Source organism: Heterodontus francisci, unplaced genomic scaffold, assembly GCF_036365525.1.
Source record: "Heterodontus francisci isolate sHetFra1 unplaced genomic scaffold, sHetFra1.hap1 HAP1_SCAFFOLD_559, whole genome shotgun sequence".
NCBI lineage: Eukaryota > Metazoa > Chordata > Chondrichthyes > Heterodontiformes > Heterodontidae > Heterodontus > Heterodontus francisci.
This window is the reverse complement of record NW_027140896.1, coordinates 708,623-734,906: the sequence shown is the minus strand read 5'-3', so window position 1 is coordinate 734,906 and position 26,284 is coordinate 708,623. Positions and strand designations below refer to the sequence as shown.

General features: G+C 45.7%; 2 protein-coding genes across 2 annotated transcripts in view; one reads left to right on the top strand and one right to left on the bottom strand.

Annotated features, from left to right (window-relative positions):
* The window catches only part of LOC137361344 (plectin-like), a 628,221-nt gene that overhangs the window by 12,647 nt on the left and 589,290 nt on the right, over window positions 1–26,284 (top strand). The window contains 2 exon segments of the mRNA XM_068026237.1: window positions 11,077–11,114; window positions 25,402–25,575. Of these exon segments, the coding sequence (XP_067882338.1) occupies window positions 11,077–11,114; window positions 25,402–25,575 (212 nt within the window).
* On the bottom strand, window positions 11,907–19,762 carry LOC137361343 (putative uncharacterized protein DDB_G0282133; the record flags this gene model as incomplete). Its single annotated transcript, XM_068026235.1, is given in 11 exon segments — window positions 11,907–12,254; window positions 12,297–12,385; window positions 12,672–13,219; window positions 13,584–13,677; window positions 13,805–14,577; window positions 14,880–14,998; window positions 15,353–15,429; window positions 15,651–16,903; window positions 16,947–17,137; window positions 17,283–17,466; window positions 19,734–19,762. Coding segments are annotated over 11 exon segments (3,705 nt in total), but the record flags the coding sequence as incomplete, so codon positions are not given.

Here is a 26,284-nt window from a genome sequence, read left to right as displayed (position 1 = left end):
CACAGGGTATGGTGAATACACGGCAAGGGGTCAGATCAGAAGGGGTGGAGTAAGAGGGAAGTGAAGCGGAAGGAGGATCTGGAGGGGCATTAGACCCCATCAGCTGCTGGAGCTTGTGTTCCTTAACACCTGAAAGGAAGAAAAAAAGTTTTTTGTTAATGCGTCGGACAAGACGAAGGACGAAATAAAACTGCGGAGTAGAACAACTTTGAGATAAGGTGAGGTGGTGCTTCTGGAGAGAGAGGTCGAGTGTGTACATGTGGCGGCGCATGGCACTGAGTGTGGATCTCAGGATGTGGTGGGAACAGCAGAATGAGGAACGTTGTATTTCTCGGAGATACCTGTAATCCTGGGTGGATTCAAAAGGAAATGAGATGGATTGGATTGCTTTACCGAGTGCTGGCATGGACTCAATGGGCTGTGTGGCCTCTTTCTGTGCCACAATGACTTTATGTATCTTTTATTTTATATTGCCTCTCCATGTTCTTCCTATCAACATGAATCACTTCACACTTCTCTGCATTAATTTTTATCTGCCACATGTCTGCCCATTCCACCAGCCTGTCCATGTTCTCTTGAAGTCTTTCACTATCCTCACAGTTCACAATGTTTCCACATTTTGTGTCATCTGCAAATTTTAAAATTGTGTCCTGCACACCCAAATCTCGGTCATTAGTATAGATCAGGAAAAGCAGTGGTCCTGATACCAACCCCTGGGGAACCCCACGATATAGAATCACAGAATAATACAGTGCAGAAGAGGCCCTTCGGCCCATCGAGTCTGCACCGATGCATTAAAACACCTGACCTGTCTACCTAATCCCATTTGCCAGCACTTGGCCCAGAGCCTTGAATGTTATGACGTGCCAAGTGCTCATCCAGGTGATTTTTAAAGGATGTGAGGCAACCTGCCTCTACCACCCTCCCAGGCAGTGCATTCCAGACCGTCACCACCCTCTGGGTAAAAAAGTTCTTCCTCAAATCCCCGTTAAACCTCCCGCCCCTCACCTTAAACTTGTGACCCCTCGTAACTGACCCTTCAACTAAGGGGAACAGCTGCTCCCTATCCACCCTGTCCATGCCCCTCAGAATCTTGTACACCTCGATCAGGTCACCCCTCAGTCTTCTCTGATCCAGCAAAAACAACCCAAGCCTATCCAACCTCTCTTCATAGCTTAAATGTTCCATCCCAGGAAACATCCTGGTGAATCGCCTCTGCACCCCCTCCAATGCAATCACATCCTTCCTATAATGTGGCGACCAGAATTGCACACAGTACTCCAGCTGTGGCCTTACCAAAGTTCTCTACAACTCCAACGTGACCTCCCTGCTTTTGTAATCTATGCCTCGATTGATAAAGGCAAGTGTCCCATATGCCTTTTTCACCACCCTATCAACCTGCCCTTCTGCCTTTAGAGATCTATGGACAAACACGCCAAGGTCCCTTTGTTCCTCGGAACTTCCCAGTGTCAGGCAATTCATTGAATACTTCCATGTCACATTACTCCTTCCAAAGTGTATCACCTCACACCTTTCAGCGTTAAATTCCATCTGCCACTTTTCTGCCCATTTGACCATCCCATCTATATCTTCCTGTAACCCAAGACACTCCACCTCACCGTTAACCACTCGGCCAATCTTTGTGTCATCCGCGAACTTACTGATCCTACCCCCACATAGTCATCTATGTCGTTTATATAAATGACAAACAATAGGGGACCCAGCACAGATCCCTGTGGTATGCCACTGGACACTGGCTTCCAGTCACTAAAACAGCCGTCTGCAATCACTCTCTGTCTCCTACAGCTAAGCCAATTTTGAATCCACCTTGTCAAGTTACCTTGTATCCCATGTGCATTTGCTTTCTTGATAAGTCTCCCATGTGGGATCTTGTCAAAGGCTTTGCTGAAATCCATGTAAACTACATCAACTGCACTACCCTCATCTACACACCTGGTCACATGCTCAAAAAATTCAATCAAATTTGTTAGGCATGACCTCCCTCTGACAAAGCCATGCTGACTATTCCTAATCAAATTTTGCCTCTCCAAGTGGAGATAGATTCTCTCCTTCAGAATTTTCTCCAATAGTTTCCCTACCACTGACGTGAGACTCACTGGTCTGTAGTTCCCTGGCTTATCTCTACAACCTTTCTTAAATAGTGGGACCACATAAGTTGTTCTCCAGTCCTCTAGCACCTCCCCCGTGGCCAGAGAGGAATTAAAAATATGAGTCCTCCCAGTCCAAAAAATGACCGTTTACCACTACTCTTTGTTTCCTGTCACTCAGCCAATTTTGTATCCATGCTGCTACCGTCCCTTTTATACCATGGGCTTTATTTTTTTCCTGACAAGCCAGTTCTATGGCACTTTATCATATTTATGTCTTTTCGAAGTCCATGTACACCACATCAACCTCATTACCCTCATCAACACTCTCTGTTGCCTCAAAAAACTCAATTTAGTTAAACAGAATTTGCCTTTAACAAATCTATGCTGGCTTTCCTTAATTAATCTGACCAACTGACTGTTCATTTTGTCCCAGGTTATCGCTTCTAAAATCTTTCCCCCCATCGAGGTTAAACTGATTGGCCTGCAGTTGCTGGGTTTATCATTGCACCCTTCTTTGAACAAGGATGTAATATTTACAATTCTCCAGTCGTCTGGCACCACCCCTGTAGCTAAGGAAGTTTGGAAGATTTTTGCCAGTGCTTCCACAATTTCCACCCTTACTTCCCTCGGTATCCTCGGATGCATCTGATCTGGTCCTGCTGACTTATCAACTGTAAGTACAGCCAGCCTTTCTAATACCTCCTCTTTATCAATTTTTAACCCATCCAGTGCCTCAACTACCTCCTCTTTCACTCTGACTTGGGCAGCATCTTCTTCCTTGGTAAAGACAGATTCAATACCTCAGCTATGCCCTCTGCCTCCATGCGTAAATCCCCTTTTTGGTTCTGAATCAGCCCCACTCTTTCTCTTACCACTCTTTCACTATTTATTTGTCTTCAGAAGACTTTTAAATTCCCTTTTATATTAGCCACCAGTCTCTTTTCCTACTCTGTCTTTGCCTTTCTTATTTCCTTTTCTCCTTCCCCTCTAAACTTTCTATATTCAGCCTGTTTCTCCATTGTATTATACACCTGATATCTGTCATTAGCGCCCTTATTCTGCTTTATCTTACTCTCGATCTTTTTGATTGTCCAGGGCGTTCTGGATCTGTTGTCCTACCTTTCCCCTCGTGGGAATGTACCTTGACTGTACCTGAACCATCTCCTCTTTAAAGCCAGCCCATTGTTCAGTTCTAGTTTGCCTGTCAATCCTCGATTCCAATTTATTGGAACAGCTTACTTCTCAAACCCCTGTTATTGGTCCTCCGAAGAGCAGAGGGACCTGGGTGGATAGGTGCATAAATCATTGAAGGTGGCAGGACAGGTTGAGAGTGGTTTATAAATCATACAGTATCCTGGGTTTTATTAATCGGGGCATAGAGTACAAGAGCAAGGAAGTTATGTTCAACTTGTATCGAACACTGTTTCAGCCTCAGCTGGAGTATTGTGTCCAGTTCTGGGCACCGCACTTTAGGAAAGACGTGAGGGCATTGGAGAGATTACAGAAAAGATTCAGGAGAATGGTTCCAGGGATGAGGAATTTCAGTTATGAAGATAGATTGGAGAAGTTAGGACTGTTTTCCTTGGAGAAGAGAAGGCTGAGAGGTGATTTGATAGAGGTATTCAAAATCATGAGGGGTCTGGTCAGAGTAGATAGAGGGGAGGGAGGGATTGCGAACAAGAGGGTACAGATTTAGGGTAATTATTAAAAGCAGCAAAAGTGACATGAGGAAAAACCTTTTTGCACAGCGAGTGGTTAAGGTCTGGAATGCACTGCCTGAGAGTGTGGTGGAGGCAAGAAGGTTTGCTATTGCTGTTGGGGATGGTTTAAACTAGATTAGCAGGGGTATGGGAACTTGAAGGCAGTTTCATAGAGTCGTACAGCATAGAAACAGGCCCTTCGGCCCACCGCGTCCATGCTGACCATAATGCCTGTCTATACTAATCCCACCTGCCTGCATTAATTCCATATCCCTCTATGCCTTGCTCATTCAAGTACCTGTCCAGATGCCTCTTAAATGTCGCTACTGTTCCTGCCTCCACCACCTCCTCTGGCAGCTCATTCCAGATACCCACTATTCTTTGTGTGAAAAATTTACCCCTTTGATCCCCTTTAAACCTCCTCCCTCTCATCTTAAATCTATGCCCTCTAGTTTTAGTCACCCCTACCATGGGAAACAGACTCTGGCTATCTACCCTATCTATGCCTCTCATAATTTTATATACCTCTATCATGTCCCCTCTCAGCCTCCTTCGCTCCAGGGAAAACAGACCCAGCCTATCCAATCTCTCTTTGTAACTCAAGCCCTCCAAACCAGGCAACATCCTTGTGAATCTTTTCTGCACCCTCTCTAGTTTAATCACATCTTTCCTGTAGTGCGGTGACCAGAACTGTACACAGTACTCCAAATGCGGCCTAACCAACGTTATGTACAACTGTAACATGACGTCCCAACTCTTGTACTCAATGCCTCGGCCGATGAAGGCAAGCACGCCATACGCCTTCTTCACCACCCTGTCTACCTGTGTTGCCACTTTCAGGGAACTATGTACTTGCACCCCAAGGTCTCTCTGCTCAACAACACTCCCCAGGGCCCTTTCAGATAGGACAATTTCAGAGCAGGGAATGAGAGGCAGAAAATTAGCAAGTGACTCTGAAAGACAGAAGAAGCAAAGCTTAAAAAGAATGCAGCACAGGAATTTGGCAATGTTAAAAGTTATTTATTTAAATGCAAGGAGTATAACACAGATTTCAAGTATTTGGTAAGAGAAGCAAAAGTGGCATGAGGAAAAACTTTTTCACACAGCGAGTGGTTAAGGTCTGGAATGCACTGCCTGAGAACGTGGTGGAGGCAGGTTCAATTGAAGCATTCAAAAGGCAATTGGACAGTTATATGAAAAGGAAGAATGTGCAGGGTTATGGGGAGAAGGCGAGGGAGTGGAACTGAGGAATTGCTCATTCGGAGAGCCAGTGCGGACACGATAGGCCGAATGGCCTCTTGCACTGTAATGTTTCTGTGATTCTGTGATAATAAATAAAGCAGATGAGCTGAGGACACAGATCGACACATGGCAGCATGATATCATTGTTTTAACGGAAACTTGGCTCAAAGAGTGGCAAGAATGGCAGCTCAACATCCCTGGATATAGAGTTTTCAGGCAGGAACAGCACAGTGGCACAGTGGTTAGCACCGCAACCTCACAGCTCCAGTGACCTGGGTTCAATTCCGGGTACTGCCTGTGTGGAGTTTGCAAGTTCTCCCTGTGTCTGCGTGGGTTTTCTCCGGGTGCTCCGGTTTTCTCCCAACACCAAAAGACTTGCAGGTTGATAGGTAAATTGGCCATTATAAATTGCCCCTAGTATAGGTAGGAGAATGTAGGGATGTGGTAGGAATATGGGATTAGTGTAGGATTAGTATAAATGAGTGGTTGATGGTTGGCACAGACTCGGTGGGCCGAAGGGCCTGTTTCAGTGCTGTATCTCTAAATAAAAATAAATAAGATAGAGAGGAGGATAAAAAAGGAGTGGGTGCAGCATTATTAGTTAAGGAATCCAATTACAGCTTTAAGGAGGGATGATATGCTAAATAAATCATCAAATGAGGCCATATGGGTTGAGCTCAGAAAAAAAAGGGGCAGCCATATTACTAGGAGTATACTATAGACCCCCAAATAGTGAGACGGAGATTGAAGAACAAATGCGCAGGCAAATTTCTGAGTGCAAAAACTATAGGGCAATAATAGTTGGGGATTTCAACTACCCCAATATCAACTGGGATACAAACAGAGGGAACAAAATTCTTTAACTGCATTCAAGAGAACATTTTTAGCCAGAACGTAACAAGCCCAACTAGATGGGGCAAAATTCTAGATTTAATCTTCGGAAATGAAGCTGGGAAAGTGGATGAAGTAACAGTGGGTGACCATTTTGGAGATAGTGACCATAATACAGTTAGTTTTAGCATAATCGTGGAAAAGGACAAAGATAAAACAGGAGTAAAAGTTCTAAACTGGGGGAAGGCAAATTTTACGAAACTGAGAGGTGATCTGGCGAAAGTGGACTGGATACAACTACTTGAAGGAAAATCAGTGGCAAACCAGGGGGAGGCATTCAAAAGCGAGATTCTACAGGCACAGTGTAGACATGTCCCCACAAAGATAAAGGGTGGTACTGACAAATCTAGGACCCCCTGGTTATCTAGAAACTTAAGAGGGTAAGTTAAAGCAGAAAAAGAAAGCTTATGCTGGTCACAAAAAACTTAATACTTTAGAAAGCCTAGAGGAGGATAGAAAGTACAGGGGTGAAGTAAAAAAGGAAATTAGAAAAGCGAAGAGAGGAGATGAAAAATTATCTCAGGTAAAATCAAGGAAAACCCGAAAATGTTTTATCAGTACATTTAGTGCAAGAGGATAACTAAGGAAAGGGTAGGGCCTATCAGAGACGTACAAGGGAATTTATGCATGGATGTAGAAGATGTGGGCAGGGTTCTTAATGAGTTTTTTGTCTCTGTCTTCACAAAGGAGATGGGATGATGCAGACATTGTAGTTAAAGAGGAGGAGTGTGAAATATTAGATACAATAAGCATAATGAGAGAGGAATTACTAGAGGGTCTGACATCCTTGAAAGTGGATAAATCACCAGGGCCGGATGGATTGTATCCCAGGTTATTAAAGGAAGCCAGGGAGGAAATAGTGGATGCTCTGAGGATCATTTTCAAATCCTCACTGGATATGGGCGAGGTACCAGAGGATTGGAGGTCTACGAACTTTGTACCATTGTTTAAAAAGGGTGCGAGGGATAGACCAAATAGTTATAGGCCGGTCTGTCTGACCTCAGTGGCGGGAAAATTATTCGAATCAATTCTGAGAGACGAATAAACTGCCATCTAGAAAGGCACAGACTGATCAGGGATAGTCAGCATGGATTTGTTAAGGGAAGGTCATGCCTTACTAACTTAATTGAGTTTTTTGAGGAAGTAACAAGAAAGATTGATGAAGGTAGTGCAGTGGATGTGGTCTATATGGATTTTAGTAAGACATTTAACAAAGTCCCACAAGGCAGCCTGGTCAGTAAAGTAAAAGCCCATGGGATACAGGGGAATGTGGCAGGTTGGATCAAAATTGTCTCAGTGACAGGAAACAAAGGGTAATGGTCGATGGATGTTTTTGTGAATGGAAAGTGGTTTCAAGTGGTGTTCCACAGGGCTCAGTGTTGGGTCCCTTGCTGTTTGTGGTATATATTAATGATTTGGACTTAAATGTGGGAGGCATGATTGGGAAATTTGCAGATGACACAAAAATTGGTCATGTAGTTGATAGTGAAGAGGATAGCTGTAGACTCCAGAATGAGATCAATGGTTTGTTGAGTGAGTGGAAAAGTGGCAAATGGAATTCAATCCAGAGAAGTGTGAGGTGATGCATTTGGGGAGGGCAAACAAAGCGAGGGAATACACAATAAATGGGGGGATACTGAGAGGTGTAGAGGAAGTGAAAGACCTTGGAGTGCATGTCCACAGGTCCCTGAAGGTGGCAGGACAGGTAGATAGAGTGGTGAAGAAGGCATATGGAATGCTTTCCTTTATTGGCCGAGGTATAGGATACAAAAGCAGGGATGTAATGCTGGAACTGTAGAACTTTGAAAGTGAAAAGCACGAATCAGCTACTAGAATTTTAGACTTGGGTAAGGCTGACTTTACCAGGATGAGATAGAGACTGTCCACGGTAAACTGGGTAGATCTGTTAATGGGTCAAACGACTGAAGAACAGTGGAGAATATTTAAAGAAACATTTATCGAAATACAGAGCGAGTATATACCCAAGAAGAAAAAGCTCCACTTTACAGAAAAAACAGCCATGGACAACTAAAGAGATTAGGGATAGAATAAAACAAAAAGAAAGGGCTTACAAAAATGCAAAATGCAGCACAGATCCGGCCAAATGGGATCGATACAAAGACCAGCAAAGGGTCACAAAGCAGCTTATAAGAGATACTGAAAGAGATCATGAAAGGAAACTTGCAATGGACATCAAAATCAATAAGAAGAAATTTTATAGTTACATAAAGGGAAAGCGGGTGATCAAGAGCAATGTAGGCCCACTAAAAGCTGAAAATGAAGATACTTTGCCTCAGTATTTACAGTTGAAAAGGAGGATAACTTGCCGGAGGTCCCGAAAAAATTAATAGCTGATAGGGGACAGGGACTTAATACAATTAATGTAAGTAAAACATCAGTAACAAGGAAATTAATGGAATTAAAGAGTGATAAATCCCCAGGACCTGATGGTTTCCATCCGAGGGTGTTAAAGGAAGTAGGGGAGCACATTGCAGATGCCCTAACTATAGTCTTTCAGAGTTCCCCAGATTCAGGAGTGGTCCCTCTGGATTGGAAAGTTGCACATGTCACTCCACTTTTTAAGAAGGGTGAAAGGGGGAACCAAGGAAATTACAGACCAGTTAGCCTGACATCTGTGGTGGGCAAGTTGCTGGAGTCTATAATCAAGGATAGGGTGACTGAACACCGAGAAAAATTTCAGTTAATCAGGGACAGCCAGCATGGATTCATGACGGGAAGGTCATGCCTGACAAATCACATTGAATTTTTTGAAGAGGTGACTAAGGTAGTGGACAGGGGAATGTCTATAGATGTTATTTATATGAACTTCCAGAAGGCATTTGATAAAGTCCCACATAAGAGACTGTTAACTAAGGCAGAAGTCCATGGAGTTGAGGGCAAATTATTGACATGGTTAGAAAGTTGGTTGAGTAGTAGACGACAGAGAGTGGGGATAATGGGTAAGTACTCTGATTGGCAGGATGTAACTAGTGGTGTCCCGCAGGGATCTGTGTTGGGGCCTCAATTATTCACATTATTCATTAACGACTTGGATGATGGCATAGTAAATCATATATCCAAATTTGCTGATGATACAAAGTTAGGCGGCATTGTAGAGTCTAGATGATAGAATAAAATTGCAAGGAGATATTGACAGACCAGGTGAATGGGCAAAACTGTGGCAGATGGATTTCAATGTGGGCAAGTGTGAGGTTATCCATTTTTGACCAAAAAAGGATAGAGCAGGGTACTTTCTAAATAGGAAGAGGTTAAGTACAGTGGATGTCTAAAGAGACTTGGGGGTTCAGGTGCGTAGATCTTTAAAATGCCTCGAGCAAGTGCAGAAAATAATCAAAAAGACTAATGGAATGCTAGCCTTTATATCTAGAGGATTGGAGTATAAAGACACAGAGGTTATGCTGCAGCTGTACAAAACCCTGGTTGGACCCCACTTGGAGTACTGTGAGCAGTTCTGGGCACCACACCTTAGGAAGGATATATTGGCCTTGGAGGGAGTGCAACGTCGGTTTACAAGAATGATACCTGGACTACAGGGGTTAAGTTACGAGGAGAGATTACACAAACTAGGTCTCTTGTCGCTGGAATTTAGAAGGTCAAGGAATGATCTGATCGAAGTCTTCAAGATATTGACAGGAAAAGACAGGCCAGATAAAGATAAACTATTTCCACTGGTTGGAGATTCTAAAACTAGGGGGCAAAGTCTAAAAATTAGGACCAGACCGTTCAGGAGAGATGTTAGGAAGCACTTCTTCACACAAAGGGTGGTAGAGGTTTGGAACTCTCTTCCACAAACAGCAGTTGAAGCTGGAACAGTTGTTAATTTTAAATCTGAGATAGATTTTTGTTAAGCAAAGATATTAAGGGATATGGGCCAAAGGCAGGTATATGGAGTTAGGCCGCAGATCAGCCATGATCTCATTGAATGGTGAGACAGGCTCAAGGGGCTGAATGGCCTACTCCTGTTCCTATCTTCCTATGTTCCTATGTATAAAATGCAGGTTAGGCCACAGCTGGAGTATTGCGTACAGTTCTGGTCACCACATTACAGGAAGGACACAATTGCTCTGGAGAGAGTACAGAGGAGATTTACAAGAAATCTTGCCAGGGTTTGAAAGTTGCAGCTATGAGGACAGATTGGATCGGCTGAGGGGTGACTTAATTGAGGTGTACAAAATTATGAGGGGCCTCGATAGAGTAGACAGGAAGGACCTGTTTCCCCGAGCGGAGAGGTCAATTACCAGGGGACACAGATTTAAGGTGAGTGGTAGAAGGATTAGAGTGGACAAGAGGAAACCATTTTCACCCAGAGGGTGCTGGGTGTCTGGATGTGGTAGGAATATGGGATTAGTGTAGGATTAGTATAAATGGGTGGTTAATGGTCGGCACAGACTCGGTGGGCCGAAGGGCCTGTTTCAGTGCTGTATCTCTAAATCAAAAAATCAAAATCAATTCACTGCCCGGATCGGTGGTGGAGGCAGAAACCCTCAATTCATTTAAAAGGTACCTGGACATGCAGCTGAAGTGCTGTAACCGGCAAGGCTTTGGACCAGGTGCTGGAAGGTGGGATTAGAATCGGTGGCTAGTTTTTTCAGTTGGCGCAGACATGATGGGCTGAATGGCTTTCTTCTGTGCTCTAACCTTTCTATAGTTCCATGGTTCTAAGTGTAATCGAGGTATTCAAGAGGGAATTGGACTGTTATCTGAGAATGTGCAGGGCGATGAGGAGAAGGCAGGGGAATAACACTGGGTGAATTGCTCCTTTGGAGAGCCAGTGCAGACACAATGGATTGAATGGCCTCCTGCACTGTAACAATTCTGTGATTTGGTGATTTTTATTCTGGATTGCTCCTTGTCCTTTTCAATAGCCAACATAAAACTGTGGTCACTGTCCTCTAAATATTCCCCTACTGACACTTGATCCACTTGTCCCACCTCATTCCCCAGAACCAGATCCAGCAATGCCTCCTTCCTCATTGGGCCAAACATCAGCCTGCTGCAGTATGTTCCTCTAGGTCCCAGACTCACTGTGTGGGTTCATCTCACTGTCAGATTTGCGATGATTCTAAACCAGAAACTATTGTCTTCAAAATGATTTGTTTCTTGTTTTATAGGAACTGAGGAAAGAAGAGTGAAGAGGAGTAAATCTGAGGTAAGGTTCAGACTCATGGACTTGCTGTGGAATGGCTTCCTATTGGAATTGTCAACAATATGGTGAACAGAGACTATCGGCAGATTCATGAAACTAAACTGCAGCATCCACCGTATTGGTAAAGGAAGTGCATTGCCCTTTGTACTGCTCGGTAGAATTCTGTAACCAGCAGCAGGATAATTCGATAGGGTTCGACAAATCTGAAGTGACTGTGGTCTGCCCGGTGCCTGATTTACCACGGACTGATCTCGCCCAGTAACCGGTGTCTCGAATGCACAGGAAAGTCCTTTCACCAGTACTGGCTAAAGGGATTGTGTAGAACTTATGGGTTAATTGCTGATTAACTTCTGGGTCTTTCCTAGAAAGTTCATATTCTCTGAACAGAGAGACGTTCGGATGATTTTGAGCTTTGGCTGTTGTTGCCATTGTCGTTATTGTTGCTGTTGTTGCTGTTGTTGTTGTTGTTGTTGCTTTTGCTGTTGTTGCTGCTGTTATTGCTGCTGTTTTGTTGTTATTGCTGCTGCTGTTGCTGTTGCAGTGATTGTTGCTGCTGTTGTTGTTATTGCTGCTGTTGTTGCTGCTGTTGCTGCTGTGATTGTTGCTGCTACTGTTGCTGCTGTGATTTTGCTGCTGTTGTTGCTGCTGCTGTTGTTGCTGCTGCTGTTGTTGCTGCTGCTGTTGTTGTTGTTATTGCTGTTGTTGTTATTGCTGTTGTTATTGCTGCTGTTGTTGCTGTTGCTGCTGTGATTGTTGCTGCTGTTGTTGTTGCTGCTGTTGTTGTTATTGCTGCTGTTGCTGCTGTTGATGCTGCTGTTGCTGCTGTGATTGTTGTTGCTGTTGCTGCTGTTGCTGCTGTTGCTGTGATTGTTGCTGCTGTTGTTGCTGTTGCTGTGATTGTTGTTGCTGTTGCTGCTGTTGTTGTTGTGATTGTTGCTGCTGTTGCTGTTGCTGTGATTGTTGTTGCTGTGGCTGCTGTTGCTGCTATTGCTGTGATTGTTGCTGTGATTGTTGCTGCTGTTGTTGTTGCTGTTGCTGTTGCTGCTGTTGTTGCTGTTGCTGTTGCTGCTGTGATTGTTGCTGCTGTTGTTGCTGTTGCTGCTGTTGCTGTTGTTGTTGCTGTTGCTGCTGTTGTTGTTGTTGCTGCTGTGATTGTTGCTGCTACTGTTGCTGCTGTGATTTTGCTGCTGTGATTGTTGTTGCTGTTGTTGCTGTTGTCGTTGCTATTGTTGTTGCTGTTGCTGCTGTTGCTGTTGCTGCTGTTGCTGTTGCTGCTGTGATTGTTGCTGTTGCTGCTGTTGCTGTTGCTGCTGTGATTGTTGCTGTTGCTGCTGTGATTGTTGCTGTTGCTGCTGTGATTGTTGTTGCTGTTGCTGCTGTGATTGTTGTTGCTGTTGCTGCTGTGATTGTTGTTGCTGTTGCTGCTGTGATTGTTGCTGCTGTTGCTGCTGTTGTTGCTGTTGCTGCTGTGATTGTTGCTGCTGTGATTGTTGCTGCTGTTGTCGTTGTTGCTGTTGCTGTTGTCGTTGTCGTTGTTGCTGTTGCTGTTGTCGTTGTTGCTGTTGCTGTTGTCGTTGTTGCTGTTGCTGTTGTCGCTGCTGTTGCTGCTGTTGCTGCTGTTGTCGTTGTTGCTATTGTTGCTGCTGTTGCTGCTGCTGCTGTGATTGTTGCTGCTGTTGTCGTTGTTGCTGTTGTTGCTGTTGTCGTTGCTATTGTTGCTGCTGTGGTTGTTGCTGTTGCTGCTGTTGCTGTTGCTGCTGTGATTGTTGCTGCTGTTGTCGTTGTTGCTGTTGTTGCTGTTGTCGTTGCTATTGTTGTTGCTGCTGTTGCTGTTGCTGCTGTTGCTGCTGTGATTGTTGCTGCTGTTGTTGCTGTTGTTGTTGCTGTTGTTGCTGTTGTCGTTGCTATTGTTGCTGCTGTTGCTGCTGTGATTGTTGCTGCTGTTGTCGTTGTTGCTGTTGTTGCTGTTGTCGTTGCTATTGTTGCTGCTGTGATTGTTGCTGCTGTTGTTGCTGTTGTTGCTGTTGTCGTTGTTGCTATTGTTGCTGCTGTTGCTGCTGTGATTGTTGCTGTTGCTGCTGTGATTGTTGCTGCTGTTGTCGTTGTTGCTGTTGCTGTTGTCGTTGCTATTGTTGTTGCTGCTGTTGCTGCTGTTGCTGCTGTTGTTGCTGTTGTTGTTGCTGTTGTCGTTGTTGCTATTGTTGCTGCTGTTGCTGCTGTTGTTGCTGTTGCTGCTGTGATTGTTGCTGTTGTTGCTGCTGCTGTTGTTGCTGTTGTTGTTGCTGTTGCTGCTGTTGTTGCTGCTGTTGCTGTTGCTGCTGTTGTTGCTGTTGCTGCTGTTGCTGCTGTGATTGTTGCTGCTGTTGTTGCTGTTGTTGCTGTTGCTGTTGCTGCTGTTGCTGCTGTTGCTGTTGTTGTTGTTGCTGTTGCTGCTGTTGTTGCTGCTGTTGCTGCTGTGATTGTTGCTGCTACTGTTGCTGCTGTGATTTTGCTGCTGTGATTGTTGTTGTTGTTGCTGTTGTCGTTGTTGCTATTGTTGTTGCTGTTGCTGCTGTTGCTGCTGTTGCTGTTGCTGCTGTGATTGTTGCTGTTGCTGCTGTGATTGTTGTTGCTGTTGCTGCTGTGATTGTTGTTGCTGTTGCTGCTGTGATTGTTGTTGCTGTTGCTGCTGTGATTGTTGTTGCTGCTGTTGCTGTTGTTGCTGCTGTTGCTGCTGTGATTGTTGTTGCTGCTGTTGCTGTTGTTGCTGCTGTTGCTGTTGTCATTGCTGTTGTCATTGCTGCTGTTGCTGCTGTTGCTGCTGTGATTGTTGCTGCTGTTGTCGTTGCTGCTGTTGCTGTTGTCGTTGCTGTTGTTGCTGTTGCTGCTGTTGTTGCTGTTGTCGTTGTTGCTATTGTTGCTGCTGTTGCTGCTGCTGTTGCTGCTGTGATTGTTGCTGCTGTTGTCGTTGCTGTTGCTACTGTGATTGTTGCTGCTGTTGTCGTTGTTGCTATTGTTGCTGTTGTCGTTGCTATTGTTGCTGCTGTGATTGTTGCTGTTGTTGCTGTTGCTGCTGTTGCTGCTGTTGTTGCTGTTGCTGCTGTGATTGTTGCTGCTGTTGTCGTTGTTGCTGTCGTTGCTGTTGTCGTTGCTATTGTTGTTGCTGTTGTTGTTGCTGTTGCTGCTGTTGCTGCTGTTGCTGTTGCTGCTGTTGCTGCTGCTGTTGCTGCTGTGATTGTTGCTGCTGTTGTCGTTGTTGCTGTTGCTGTTGTCGTTGCTATTGTTGCTGCTGTGATTGTTGCTGCTGTTGTCGTTGTTGCTGTTGCTGTTGTCGTTGCTATTGTTGCTGCTGTTGCTGTTGCTGCTGTTGCTGCTGTGATTGTTGTTGCTGTTGTTGCTATTGTCGTTGTTGCTATTGTCGTTGTTGCTATTGTTGCTGTTGTTGTTGCTGTTGCTGTTGCTGCTGTGATTGTTGTTGCTGTTGCTGCTGTGATTAGATTAGATTAGATTAGATTAGAGATACAGCACTGAAACAGGCCCTTCGGCCCACCGAGTCTGTGCCGACCATCAACCACCCATTTATACTAATCCTACACTAATCCCATATTCCTACCAAACATCCCCACCTGTCCCTATATTTCCCTACCACCTACCTATACTAGTGACAATTTATAATGGTCAATTTACCTATCAACCTGCAAGTCTTTTGGCTTGTGGGAGGAAACCGGAGCACCCGGAGAAAACCCACGCAGACACAGGGAGAACTTGCAAACTCCGCACAGGCAGTACCCGGAATCGAACCCGGGTCGCTGGAGCTGTGAGGCTGCGGTGCTAACCACTGCGCCACTGTGCCGCCGAGTGAGGGAGAAGCTGGTGTCCTGGTTCAGGACAGAATGAGGAGGGTGCCTCTGGCTGGAATGATTAGACCATAAAGGACACAGGAACAAGAGTGAGCCATTCATCCCCTCGAGCCTGTTCTGTCATTCAATGAGCTCATGGCTAATCTGTGACCAAACTCCATATAACCACTTTACCCCATATCCATTAATACCTTCTGTGAACAAAAATCTATCAATCTCAGATTTAAAATTAACATCTGATCTCGCATCAATTGATATTTGCAGAAAAGAATTCCAAACATCTACCACCCCGTGTGTGGAGAAGTGTTTCCTAATTTCACTCTTGATTTTAGACTATTCCCACTAGACTTCCCAAACAGCAGGAATAGTTCCTCCCAATCTACCCTATCTGTTCCCCTTAACCTTGCAGACCTCGATCAAACCAACAGCAACAATCAGATTTATATAGCACCTTTCACATAATAAAACATCCCAAGGCACTTTACAAGAGTATTATAAAACAAAGTATGACACTTGTTGTTGCTGTTGCTGCTGTTGTTTCTGTTGCTGCTGTTGTTTCTGTTGCTGCTGTTGTTGTTGTTGCTGCTGTTGCTGTTGTTGCTGTTGCTGTTGCTGTTGTTGCTGTTGCTGTTGTTGCTGTTGCTGTTGTTGCTGTTGCTGTTGTTGCTGTTGTCGTTGTTGCTGTTGCTGTTGTCGTTGCTGTTGTTGCTGTTGCTGTTGTTGCTGTTGCTGTTGTTGCTGTTGTCGTTGTTGCTGTTGCTGTTGTCGTTGCTGTTGTCGTTGTTGCTATTGTTGCTGCTGTTGTTGCTGCTGTGATTGTTGCTGTTGCTGCTGTTGCTGTTGTTGCTGTTGTCGTTGTTGCTATTGTTGCTGCTGTTGTCGTTGCTGTTGCTACTGTGATTGTTGCTGCTGTTGTCGTTGTTGCTGTTGTTGCTGTTGTCGTTGCTATTGTTGCTGCTGTGATTGTTGCTGTTGTTTCTGCTGTTGCTGCTGTTGTTGCTGTTGTTGCTGTTGCTGCTGTTGCTGTTGCTGCTGTTGCTGTTGCTGCTGTGATTGTTGCTGTGATTGTTGCTGTTGTCGTTGTTGCTGTTGCTGCTGTTGCTGTTGCTGTGATTGTTGCTGCTGTTGCTGTTGTCGTTGTTGCTATTGTTGCTGTTGCTGCTGTTGTTGCTGTTGCTGCTGTGATTGTTGTTGCTGTTGCTGTTGTTGCTGTTGTCGTTGTTGCTGTTGTCGTTGTTGCTGTTGCTGTTGTCGTTGCTGTTGTTGCTGTTGCTGTTGTTGCTGTTGTCGTTGTTGCTGTTGCTGTTGTCGTTGCTGTTGTCGTTGTTGCTATTGTTGCTGCTGTTGTTGTTGCTGCTGTGATTGTTGCTGTTGCTGCTGTTGCTGTTGTTGCTGTTGTCGTTGTTGCTATTGTTGCTGCTGTTGTTGCTGTTGCTACTGTGATTGTTGCTGCTGTTGTCGTTGTTGCTGTTGTTGCTGTTGTCGTTGCTATTGTTGCTGCTGTGATTGTTGCTGTTTCTGTTGTTTCTGTTGTTGCTGTTGCTGCTGTTGCTGCTGTTGCTGCTGTTGCTGCTGTTGCTGTTGCTGCTGTTGCTGTTGCTGCTGTGATTGTTGCTGTGATTGTTGCTGTTGTCGTTGTTGCTGTTGCTGCTGTTGCTGTTGCTGTGATTGTTGCTGCTGTTGCTGTTGTCGTTGTTGCTATTGTTGCTGTTGCTGCTGTTGTTGCTGTTGCTGCTGTGATTGTTGTTGCTGCTGCTGTTGTTGCTGTTGCTGTTGCTGCTGTGATTGTTGATGCTGTTGCTGCTGTCGTTGTTGCTGTTGCTGCTGTTGTTGCTGTTGTCGTTGTTGCTATTGTTGCTGTTGCTGCTGTTGTTGCTGTTGCTGCTGTTGCTGTTGTTGCTGTTGCTGCTGTGATTGTTGTTGCTGTTGTTGCTGCTGTTGCTGTCGTTGCTGCTGTGATTGTTGCTGCTGTTGTTGCTGTTGTCGTTGCTATTGCTGCTGTTGCTGTTGCTGTTGCTATTGTTGCTGTTGCTGCTGTTGTTGTTGCTGTTGTTGCTGTTGTCGTTGCTGCTGTTGCTGTTGCTGTTGTCGCTGTTGCTGTTGCTATTGCTGTTGCTGCTGTTGCTGCTGTTGTTGTTGCTGTTGCTGCTGTTGTTGTTGCTGCTGTTGCTGTTGTTGCTGTTGCTGTTGTTGCTGCTGTTGTTGCTGCTGTTGTTGTTGCTGTTGTTGTTGTTGTTGTTGCTGTTGTTGTTGTTATTGCTGCTGTTGCTGTTGTTGTTGCTGTTGCTGTTGCTGTTGTTGCTGTTGTCGTTGTTGCTGTTGCTGCTGTTGCTGTTGTTGTTGTTGCTGTTGCTGCTGCTGTTGTTGTTGCTGCTGTGATTGTTGCTGCTACTGTTGCTGCTGTGATTTTGCTGCTGTGATTGTTGTCGCTGTTGCTGTTGTCGTTGTTGCTATTGTTGTTGCTGTTGCTGCTGTTGCTGCTGTGATTGTTGCTGTTGCTGCTGTTGCTGTTGCTGCTGTGATTGTTGCTGTTGCTGCTGTTGCTGTTGCTGCTGTGATTGTTGCTGTTGCTGCTGTGATTGTTGTTGCTGTTGCTGCTGTGATTGTTGTTGCTGTTGCTGCTGTTGTTGTTGCTGCTGTTGCTGTTGTTGCTGTGATTGTTGCTGCTGTTGCTGTGATTGTTGCTGCTGTTGCTGTTGTCGTTGTTGCTATTGTTGCTGTTGCTCCTGTTGCTGTTGCTGCTGTGATTGTTGTTGCTGTTGCTGCTGTTGTTGCTGTTGTTGTTGCTGCTGTGATTGTTGTTGCTGTTGCTGCTGTTGTCGTTGCTGTTGCTGCTGTGATTGTTGCTGCTGTTGCTGTTGTTGCTGTTGTTTCCGTTGCTGCTGTTGCTGTTGTTGTTGCTGCTGTTGTTGCTGCTGTTGTTGCTGTTGTTGTTGCTGTTGTTGCTGTTGTTGTTGTTGCTGTTGTTGTTGCTGTTGTTGTTGTTGCTGTTGCTGCTGTTGTTGCTGTGATTGTTGCTATTGGCTCCCTCACTGATAGTTTAACTGCAGTCCTGTGTGTTCTGGTGGGGCTGCCTGTGTAAATGGAGCAAGAGAGGGAGCAGTGAGAATGATAGGAGAGGGCAGGAGCTGTGGAGACAAAAGGGAGAGGGGGGAGGGAAGAGGAGGGGCAGGAGGAAGTAGGGGGAGGATGAGCGGAAGAAGGAGGAGGAGGGGAGAAGGGGGACAATGATGTCTCTCATGCTGTATTGATGTCCTGTTGTACAGGCGGGGCCTTTGCTCAGAGACTCTTTTCCTCTTCTGACTCGCAACTGTTCCTGGTGCTTCAGGCTGATTTTTTCAGGTTCTGCATCAACAAAAGACAAGTTGATATGTTGGAGTTTGTGTCCAAGCTTTTTTTTGTGTCTCTTTTGGAAGTTAAATGCAGTTTCTCTGCAGAATGATGGGTCTGTCCATTGATTTGTTGCTGGCAGTAATATATGAATGCACTCTCATTGTACATTCTGGAAACTGAGGCCATGTGTGAAAGCTGGAGAGAAGCCTGTGTGAATAATGTGGGGACAGTGTTATCTGCACACAGGACTGTGCAACGAGATTGGGGGAGAGCTAATTAACAAACACAGTGGCTTTGTCCAACTCCAAAGAGTTTGGGAGCTCAGGGTCAGCTTTTGTTGTCGACACACAGAGGAGCATTCCTTTATGATGCAGCTCCACTTTATACTTGTCAACCTCACAATCATCAGCCAATGCCCAGTAACCACGGAACAGGGAGTCGGCAGCAAGGGAGCAGGGAACGGGGGCGTGGAGCAGGGAACGGGGGGTAGAGAACAGGGGCGGGGTGCAGGGAACAGGGGGCAGGGAACAGGGGGCAGGGAACAGGGGGCAGGGAACAGGGAGCAGGGAGCAGGGAGCAGGGAGCAGGGAGCAAGGAACAGGGAGCAGCCCAAAGAAGCGCAGTGAGTGTGAAACCTCATTACAGGTTCTGGAACAATGTGATTCCAAATGGATAGCAGTGGAATTGTGACAGTTACATAGAAGTAAAAGTCCAGTAACTTTCAACATGTCTAAAGGGATGAAAGGATATGGGGATAAAGCGGGAACAGTTTACTGAGTTTGGATGATCAGCCATGATCATAATGAATGGCGGAGCAGGCTCGAAGGGCCGAATGGCCTACTCCTGCTCCAATTTTCTATGTTTCTATATCACAGAGCTTGTGTCTCAGCTGAAAATAATGTGTGCCAGAGTGTAAAAATTGAGACATTCCCTAAGTGACTTTTGCTATTTTAAAATGAGTTTACATAACACAAGCCTTTAAACTTGTGTTTTAACATAATGTAGCTGCGAGGTTATTTTAAAACACAACGTTAAAGGCTTGAAGCTGGGGTGTCCATCCTTTTCGCGTGGGGGGCTGGGGAGACAATTTTGGAAAGATAAAGGCATTAAAATTTATTTTACTACTAATCAAAACAACAAATGTGCATTTTTGTGAAGACATTTTAAATGAGAAGACCAATTTATTGACTTACTTTCTTATCACTATGTTGGACACTGATTGAGTGAGAAACCTGGCATTTTTTTGAGTTTGCACAATTTTTAAAATTCTATCATGGGATTTGGGTATCACTGGCAAGGCCAACATTTGTTGCCCATCCCTAATTGCCCTTGAACTGAGTTGTTGAGGGTTAACACAGAGGGAGACGGAGAGAGACAGAGAGAGAGAGAGGAGGGAGAGAGAGCGATCATGATCCTTCCTGACAGATGGACATCTATCTGGAATACTCACATTGCTACAAGAAGTGCGCAGGCAGACATTGACGACTTGGCAACTAACTAGTCTCACTAAGGATGGCCATGAAACTATCATTGATTGTCATAAACCCATCTGGTTCACTAATTTCCTTGAGGGAAGGAAATCTGCTGTCCTTACCTGATCTGGCCTACATGTGACTCCAGACCCACAGAAATGTGGTTGACTCTTACAAGCCCTCTCAAATGGCCGAGCAAGCCACTCAGTTGTATCAAACCACGACAAAGTCAATAAGGAATGAAACCGGACGGACCACCCAGCATTGACCTAGGCACCGGAAACGACAATGGCAAACCCAGCCCTGTCGACCCTGCAAAGTCCTCCTTACTAACATCTGGGAGCTTGTGCTAAAGTTGGGAGAGCTGTCCCACAGACTAGTCAAGGAACAGCCTGACATAGTCATACTCACGGAATCATACCTTACAGACAATGTCCCGAACTCTGCCATCACCATCCCCGGGAATGTCCTGTCCCACTGGCAGGACAAACCCAGCAGAGGTGGTAGCACAGTGATATACAGTAGGGAGAGAGTTGCCCTGGGAGTCCTCAACATCGACTCCGGACCCCATGAAGTTGCATGACATCAGGTCAAACATGAGCAAGGCAACCTTCTGCTGATTACCACTTACCGCCCTCCCTCAGCTGATGACTCAGTACTCCTCCATGTTGAACAGCACATGGAGGAAGCAATGAGGGTGGCAAGGGCACAAAATGTACTCTGGGTGGGGGACTTCAATGTTCATCACCAAGAGTGGCTCAGTAGCACCACTACTGACCAAACTGGCCGAGTCCTAAAGGACATAGCTGCTAAACTGGGTCTGCGGCAGGTGGTGAGGGAACCAACAAGAGTGAAAAATACTATTGACCTTGTCCTCACCAATCTGCCTGTGCAGATGCATCTGTCCATGACAGTATTGTTGGAATGACCACCGCACAGTCCTTGTGGAGACAAAGTCCCGTCTTCACACACACAGTGGTAGCAGTGTGTACCATCTACAAGATGCACTGCAGCAATGCACCAAGGCTCCTTAGACGGCACCTTCCAAACCTGCGACCTCTACCACCGAGAAGGACAAGGGCAGCAAATACATGGGAACACCACCACCTGCAAGTTCCCCTCCAAGTCACACACCATCCTGACGTGGAACTATATCGGCCGTTCCTTCACTGTCACTGGGTCAAAATCCTGGAACTCCCTTCCTAACAGCACTGTGGGTGTACCGACCCCACATGGACTGCAGCGGTTCAAGAAGGCAGCTCACCACCACCTTCTCAAGGGCAATTAGGGATGGGCAATAAATGCTGGCCTGGCCAGTGACACCCACATCCCATGAATGAATAAAAATAACATTGAGGATACTCTCCATCGTGTTGTGTGACACTATCACCGTGCTAAATGGGATAGATTTCGAACAGATCTAGCAATGCAAAACTGGGCATTCATGAGGCGCTGTGGGCCATCAGCAGCAGCAGAATTGTATTCAACCACAATTTGTAACCTCATGGCCCGGCATATCCCCCACTCTACCATTATCATCAAGCTGGGGGATCAACCCTGGTTCAATGAAGAGTGCAGGAGGGTATGCCTCAAAATGAGGTGTCATCCTGGTGAAGCTACAACTCAGGACTACTTGTATGCCAAACTGCGTAAGCTGCATGCGATAGACAGAGCTAAGCGATCCCATAACCAACGGATCAGATCTAAGCTCTGCAGTCTTGCCACATCCAGTCGGGAATGGTGGTGGACAATTAAACAACTAACTGCAGGAGGTGGCTCCACAAATATTCCCATCCTTAATAATGGGGGAGCCCAGCACATCAGTGTAAAAGATAAGGCTGAAGCATTTGCAACAATCATCAGCCAGAAGTGCCGAGTGGATGATCCATCTCTGCCTCCTCCTGAAGTCCCCATCAGTGGAGCAAGGATGTCTTACTGCAGTTATACAGGGCCTTGGTGAGACCACATCTGGAGTATTGTGTGCAGTTTTGGTCTCCTTATCTGAGGAAGGATGTTCTTGTCATGGAGGGAGTACAAAGAAGATTTAATAGGCTGATTCCTGGGATGGCAGGATTGACGTATGAGGAGAGATTGGGTCGACGAGGCCTATATTCACTAGAGTTCAGAAGAATGAGAGAGGATCTCATAGAAACCTATAAAATTCTAACAGGACTAGACAGGCTAGATGCAGTGAGGATGTTCCCGATGGCTGGGGAGTCCAGAACCAGGGGTCACTGTCTCAGGATACGGGGTATGCCATTTAGAACTGAGATGAGGAGAAATTTCTTCACTCAGAGGGTGGTGAACCTGTGGAATTCTCTACCACAGAAGGCAGTGGAGGCCAAGTCATTAAATATATTCAGGAAGGAGATAGATATATTAATGTCAAAGGGATCAAGGAAGGTGGGAGGTATACAGTAAATGGCAGAACCCTTAGGAGTATTGACAGGCAGAGAGATCTGGGCGTACAGGTCCACAGGTCACTGAAAGTGGCAACGCAGGTGGATAAGGTAGTCAAGAAGGCATACGGCATGCTTGCCTTCATCGGTCGGGGCACAGAGTATAAAAATTGGCAAGTCATGCTGCAGCTGTACAGAACTTTAGTTAGGCCACACTTAGAATATTGCGTGCAATTCTGGTCGCCACACTACCAGAAGGACGTGGAGGGTTTGGAGAGGGTACAGAAGAGATTTATCAGGATGTTGCCTGGTCTGGAGAGCATTAGCTATGAGGAGAGGTTGGATAAACTCGGATTGTTTTCACTGGAACGACAGAGGTGGTGGGGCGACATGATAGAGGTTTACAAAGTTATGAGCGGCATGGACAGAGTGGATAGTCAGAAGCTTTTTCCCAGGGTGGAAGAGTCAGTTACTAGGGGACAAAGGTTTAAGGTGCGAGGGGCAAAGTTTAGAGGGGATGGGCGAGGCAAGTTCTTTACGCAGAGGGTGGTGAGTGCCTGGAACTTGCTGCCGGGGGAGGTGGTGGAAGCAGGTACGATAGAGACCTTTAAGAGGCATCTTGACAAATACATGAATAGGATGGGAATAGAGGGATACGGTCCCCGGAAGTGCAGAAGGTTTTAGTTTAGGCAGGCATCAAGATCGGTGCAGGCTTGGAGGGCTGAATGGCCTGTTCCTGTGCTGTACTGTTCTTTGTTCTTTGATATGGGGAGAAAGCGGGGTACTGAATTAGATGATCAGCCATGATCTTTTTTGAATGGCGGAGCAGGCCCGAGGGTCGAATGACCTACTCCTGCTCCTATTTTCTATGTTTCTATGTTTCTACCTCAGATGCCAGACTTCAGCCAATTCGATTCACTCCGCTTGATATCAAGAAATGACTGAAGGCACTGGATACTGTGAAGGCTATGGGCCCTGACAACATTCTGGCAATAGTACTGAAGACCTGTGCTCCAGAACTTGCCGCACCCCGAGCCAAGCTGTTCCAGTACAGCTACAACACTGGCATCTACCCTGCAATGTGGAAAATTGCCCAGATATGTCCTGTACACAAAATGCAGGACAAGTCCAACCCGGCCAATTACCAGCCCATTAGTCTACTCTCGATTATCAGGAAAGTGATGGAAGGTGTCATCAACATTGCCATCAAGCGGCACTTGCTTAGCAATAACCTGCTCAGTGACGCTCAGTTTGGGTTCCGCCAGGGCCACTCAGCTCCTGACCTCATTACAGCCTTGGTTCAAACATGGACAAAAGAGCTGAACTCAGGAGGTGAGGTGAGAGTGACTGCCCTTGACATCAAGGCAGCATTTGACCGAGTATGGCATCAAGGAGCCCTAGCAAAACTGAGGTCAATGGGAATCAGGGGGAAAACCCTCCGCTGGCTGGAGTCATACCTAGCGCAAAGGAAGATGGTTGTGGTTGTTGGAGGTCAATCATCTGAGCTCCAGGACATCACTGCAGGAGTTCCTCAGGGTAGTGTCCTCGGCCCAACCATCTTCAGCCGCTTCATCAATGACCTTCCTTCAATCATAAGGTCAGAAGTGGGGATGTTCGCTGATGATTGCACAATGTTCAGCACCATTCGTGACACCTCAGATACTGAAGCGTTCCGTGTAGAAATGCAGCAAGACCTGGACAATATCCAGGCTTGGGCTGATAAGTGGCAAGTAACATTCCCAATACACAAGTGCCAGGCAATGAGCATCTCCAACAAGACAGAATCTAACCATCTCCCCTTGACATTCAATGGCATTACCATCGCTGAATCCCCCATTATCAACATCCTAGGGGCTACCATTGACCAGAAACTGAACTGGAGTAGCCATATCAATACCGTGGCTACATGAGCAGGTCAGAGGCTAGGAATCCTGAGGTGAGTAACTCACCTCCTGTCCACCATCTACAAGGCACAAGTCAGGAGTGTGATGGAATACTCTCCACTTGCCTGGATGGGTGCAGCTCCAACAACACTCAAGAAGCTCGACACCATCCAGGACAAAGCAGCCCATTTGATTGGCACTCCATCTACAAACATTCGCTCCCTCCACCACCGATGCACAGTGACAGCAGTGTGTACCATCTACAAGATGCACTGCAGCAACGCACCAAGGCTCCTTAGACAGCACTTTCCAAACCCGCGACCTCTACCAACTAGAAGGACAAGGGCAGCAAATGCATGGGAACACCACCACCTGCAAGTTCCCCTCCAAGTCACACACCATCCTGACGTGGAACTATTTCGCCGTTCCTTCACTGTCACTGGGTCAAAATCCTGGAACTCCCTTCCTAACAGCACTGTGGGTGTACCTACCCCATATGGACTGCAGCGGTTCAAGAAGGCAGCTCACCACCACCTTCTCAAGGGCAATTAGGGATGGGCAATAAATGCAGGCCTGGGCAGTGACACCCACATCCCATGAATGAATAAAAAAGTTTTTTTCAGCTTTTACGGATGAAATCGGGGACTGCAGGGTGGATGTGCAAACTGGCTATGGCACCATGGTACAGAAAGTTACTCAAGTGGGGGAAGTAAATAAGAATGTTGTGGCAGTAGGGGACAATGTAGTCGGGGAATTGACACCGTTCTCAGCAGCAAAGAGTGAGAGTCCAGAAGACTGTGTTGTCTGCCCGGTTGGGGAATAATAATAGAAATGCTGGAAATACTCAGCAGGTCTGGCAGCATCTGTGGAGAGAGAAACAGAGTTAATGTTTCAGGTCAGTGACCTGTCATCAGAACTGACAAAGGTTAGAAAAGAATTAGTTTTTAAGCAAGTGAAGGGCTGGGGGGTGGGGTTGTGGCGGGGGGTAGGTGTTTGGTGGGGAAGAGAACAAAAGAGGAGTCGTGTGATAGGGCACAGGGCAGGAGAGATAAATAACAAAGCTGTCCTGGGATAAAGGCAAAGAGTGTGTTAACACTTGTGAAAGACAAAGCATTAGTCCAGAGAGAGTGTTAATGGCAGAGTAATGAGCAGTTTTGTCTGTGTGAAAAACAGGCACAGAGTTAAAAAAAAAAATTAATAAAAAAAGAAAAATATAAAAAAGACCAGTCATGCTGTGAAGTTATTGAACTGAAGGTTGAATCCATGCGATTGTAGATTGCCTCATGGAAAGGTCAGGTGCTGTTCCTCAGGCTTGTGTTGATGTTCACTGGAACACTGATTCTGTCCTTGCTTTAACTCTACAGAAGAAGAACAAACGAACTGAAACCAGGAAACAGGTGATCACTGAGGTCAACAGCCACATCGAGAGTGACACGTCAGCACAACAACCCTGTGAACATTCAAAAAGGAACAGGAAAAGGAAGAGTTGGAAGTGTTCCAACACTAAGGATTCCTCAGCTAAACAAGAGGAAGTTGTGGTGCGTTTTGTTACCATTTATTATCACACAGCATCATGGTGACAGAGAAAAGTTGTCTAAGAATGGCAATGGGTTTGTGACCAATGTGTATCTAATCAATGGGAATTAGAATTAGAATTAGAACATTACAGCGCAGTACAGGCCCTTCGGCCCTCGATGTTGCGCCGACCTGTGAAACCATCTGACCTACACTATTCCATTTTCATCCATATGTCTATCCAATGACCACTTAAATGCCCTTCAAGTTGGCGAGTCTACTACTGTTGCAGGCAGGGCGTTCCACGCCCCTACTACTCTCTGAGTAAAGAAACTACCTCTGACATCTGTCCTATATCTTTCACCCCTCAACTTAAAGCTATGTCCCCTCGTGTTTGCCATCATCATCCGAGGAAAAAGACTCTCACTATCCACCCTATCTAACCCTCTGATTATCTTGTATGTTTCTATTAAGTCACCTCTCCTCCTCCTTCTCTCCAACAAGTTTGGAGTTTGTATCTAATCAATGGAAATGGGTATTTAATCAATGCAAATGTTTGTCAGATTAATGGATATTGGTATCCAGTCATTGGGAATCTATTTGTAATTAACTGCAATGCGTATCTAACCAATAGGGTAAGATCTAATCAAAACTGATGGTTATTTGATCATTGGAGCAGGTATCCGATCAATGCCAATGGACATCTGAACAATTCATATTTGATCATGAAAT